General features: G+C 39.0%; 1 protein-coding gene across 2 annotated transcripts in view; it reads left to right on the forward strand.

Annotated features, from left to right (window-relative positions):
* The window catches only part of SARC_08371, a gene marked incomplete at both ends in the record, with an annotated part of 10,716 nt that overhangs the window by 1,540 nt on the left and 5,927 nt on the right, over positions 1-3,249 (forward strand). For both annotated transcript variants that reach the window (XM_014297650.1, XM_014297649.1), the window contains 3 exons: positions 525-678; positions 1,433-1,552; positions 2,766-2,917. In XM_014297650.1, coding sequence (XP_014153125.1) covers positions 525-678; positions 1,433-1,552; positions 2,766-2,917 — 426 coding nt within the window. The remainder of the gene's footprint in view (positions 1-524; positions 679-1,432; positions 1,553-2,765; positions 2,918-3,249) is intronic.

Here is a 3,249-nt window from a genome sequence, read left to right on the forward strand (position 1 = left end):
CACACACACACACAAANATATATATATATATATATATATATATATATATATATATATATATATATATACTACACACTTATAAACAGAGCACACACGGACACGTGTATTTAAATTACGCGTATACCTATAGTAGACATTCAACTAATTATTGCAAAACTCCAAAATTATGGTATATATGATAGATGGTTTAATTTGTACATATAGTTTCTGGATTGGGTACAAATATGACTACTTTATAACCACTTTTTACTGCGTTCAATTTGTACCTATTGTTTCTGGATTAGGTACCATTATATCTGGTTTAGATACACTTCTTACTGATGGATGGTTCAATTTGTACTTGTGGTTCCTGGGGTGGGTACAACTATGTCTAGTTTAGATACACCTCACACTGGTGGATGGTTCAATTTATACCTATGGTTCCTGGGTTTATAGGTACAATTTTGTCTAGTTTAGATACACTTCTTACTGATGAATAGTTCAATTTGTACTTATGATTCTCTTGGTGCTTTGTTGCATTGTAGTTGCGTCTAATGGGTGGTACGAGTGAAGGCCAATTGAAGCACCGCACGACACATCTGATCACGGCCGACGTATTGTCGGATAAATACAAGGTTGCGCTGGGAGGTATGTCGTATATAGCCTTTTTGGTGGTTAAATACAAGGTTGCGCTGGGAGGTATGTCGTATGTAGCCCTTTGGTGGTTTAATACAAGGTTGCGCTGGGAGGTATGTCGTATATAGCCCTTTTGGTGGTTAAATACAAGGTTGCGCTGGGAGGTATGTCGTATATAGCCCTTTTGTAGGTTGCGCTGGGAGGTATGTCGTATATAGCCAGTTTGATGGTTAAATACAAGATTGCGTTGGGAGTTATGTCGTATATAGCCCTTTTGTCGGTTGTGTTGGGAGGTATGTCCTATATAGCCCTCTTGTCGGTTAAATACTATGTGGTACTGTGTCTGCTGACATCGTGTCTTCGCATGCTACTCTCCCACCTATCGTAACTTATCAATAGTCGGAGGTTGCATGACCATGCTGCAGCCGTATGTGTCACTGCTGTGTTTGTTCTTCCTATACATCGAGTTTGCTCATCCATCAGTTTCGCACATAATTGTATAGTAAGCTTCCTTGTCAGATTCCATTATCTTCTCGCATGATAATTCATGCTCCTATATACTCATCTATTCTCTTCTCATTCCACTATTTTCTCACGTGATATTTTATTCCCCTATTTTTTCACTTATTCTCTTCCCATTCCACTATTTTCTCACGTGATATTTCATGCCCTTATTTTCTCACCTATTCTCTTCCCATTCCACTATTTTCTCGCGTGATATTTCATGCCCTTGTATTCTTACCTATTCTCTTCCCATCCCACTATTCTCTCACGTGATATTTAGTGCCCCTATTTTCTCACCTGTTCTCGCATGCAGGATCTAAGACCATCGTCCAGCCCTCCTGGGTCGGTGCTTGCTGGACGGCCTCAGAACATCTGTTTCTCGACTACATCTCTCAGAAGAGCACAAGCGACGTACGCAAACCTCCGCGTGCAGGTGTGTATATTAATGTGTTTGTTCATCAATCGTCAGTACATGCACTTGTACTATAATACCGTGTGTGTGTATCAATATGCAACATGTATTCTTACTGAAACAGCTTGTAGTTGTATCAATCGTTAACCTTTACTCATATTGGAGTGGTGTGTGGATCATATATACTCTTATTAGAATGGTGATGGGTGTGTGTCAATCGTGAGTTCACGTATATAAACCCAAAAGAAATCATTCGCACGTGCGCTCGATTGCATGTGTGTGAATACCATGTTATCTCAGTTATTATCATCAGCTACGTCAGTTGGAAAAGGACTGTTAAGCAACGCCACCCTGCCTGTAGGCACCTGAATGTGACAATTAACGGCTGCCCGTATATAGTCACGTACGTATGTGTGTATGGGGGTGGCTTTGTGTGTGTGTAATGTATATAACTTTTGAAGGTTGCGTATGTCTTGTTGCTCGTACCTTGTCTCTGCCGTTATGTACTGAATTGCATTGTCTTTCCTCTTATTGTATACATCTCTTTGAGTGTGTATAAATATCCTATATCAATATAAAATGTATATTGCTCTATATGTATGAATATCTGCATTCTTAACTGTTGCAACGCCCACGCAGTCTGTGGTTGCTGGCTTGGATTGCAATAGCATACGCATATATCACGTCTATATATGTTGTATCTATCACTACTATGTATACCGATGTCTTGTACTGGTTTTGTTTCACTCTATCTTGTCATTATTTGTGTGAACTACTTGTATCTGTACTTCAAGCGATTACAACGCACACAAGTGCTTCGTGTACGTCAGCATACGCATACCTCTCGGTTCATATACATATTGTAAGTATTGACCATTCTATACTCATAGGTATATGGTATTTAGCTCATACCCTCTATGTTTATATACATATTGTAAGTATTGACCACTGCTCTCTATTCATAGATATATGTTAATTAACTCATACCCTCTCTGTTCATATACATATTGTAAGTATTGTCCACTGCTCTCTATTCATAGATATATGTTAATTAACTCATACCCTCTCTGATCGTATACATATTGTACGTGTTGACCACTGCTATATATTCATAGATATATGTTAATTGACTCATACCCTCTCTGTTCATATACATATTGTACGTATTGACCACTGTTCTCTATTCATAGACATATGTTAATTAACTCATGCCCTCTCTGTTTGGATAATCCAGATCTGGACTTCGAGCTGTTGCAACGCACACACCGTCTGCCACCGTTTGCGGCGCTGGTGGTGTGTGCTGTGGCCTTGGACGAAGAAGAACGCAATCTGATTGAGAGTCTCGTGAATAGCAATGGGGGACAATTTCATCGCGCCATGTCTAAAGTACATATTACTATACGATAGTCCTACGCGTGAACATTCATATCACATGCATGTGTGTAGTGCTGTATGTATAGTATATTTAACATTTATGCATGTATTACTGTGAGAGGACTATTTCTCAATGAATATTGGATCTGCTACTTGTTGCTTGCTGAGTGCGCAATCTGATCGAGAAATTTGTACCAAACGCAGTGGCGTACAGTTCCGTCGCGCCATGTCCAGGACATGATACTGAATTTGGCCATGCATCACAAGAGCTTGCATGCCTCTGTGTGCGTCTTTAAATGAGTATATATATATATATATATTATATATATTATATATATATATAA

Source organism: Sphaeroforma arctica (assembly GCF_001186125.1).
Source record: "Sphaeroforma arctica JP610 unplaced genomic scaffold supercont1.748, whole genome shotgun sequence".
Classification (NCBI taxonomy): domain Eukaryota; class Ichthyosporea; order Ichthyophonida; genus Sphaeroforma; species Sphaeroforma arctica.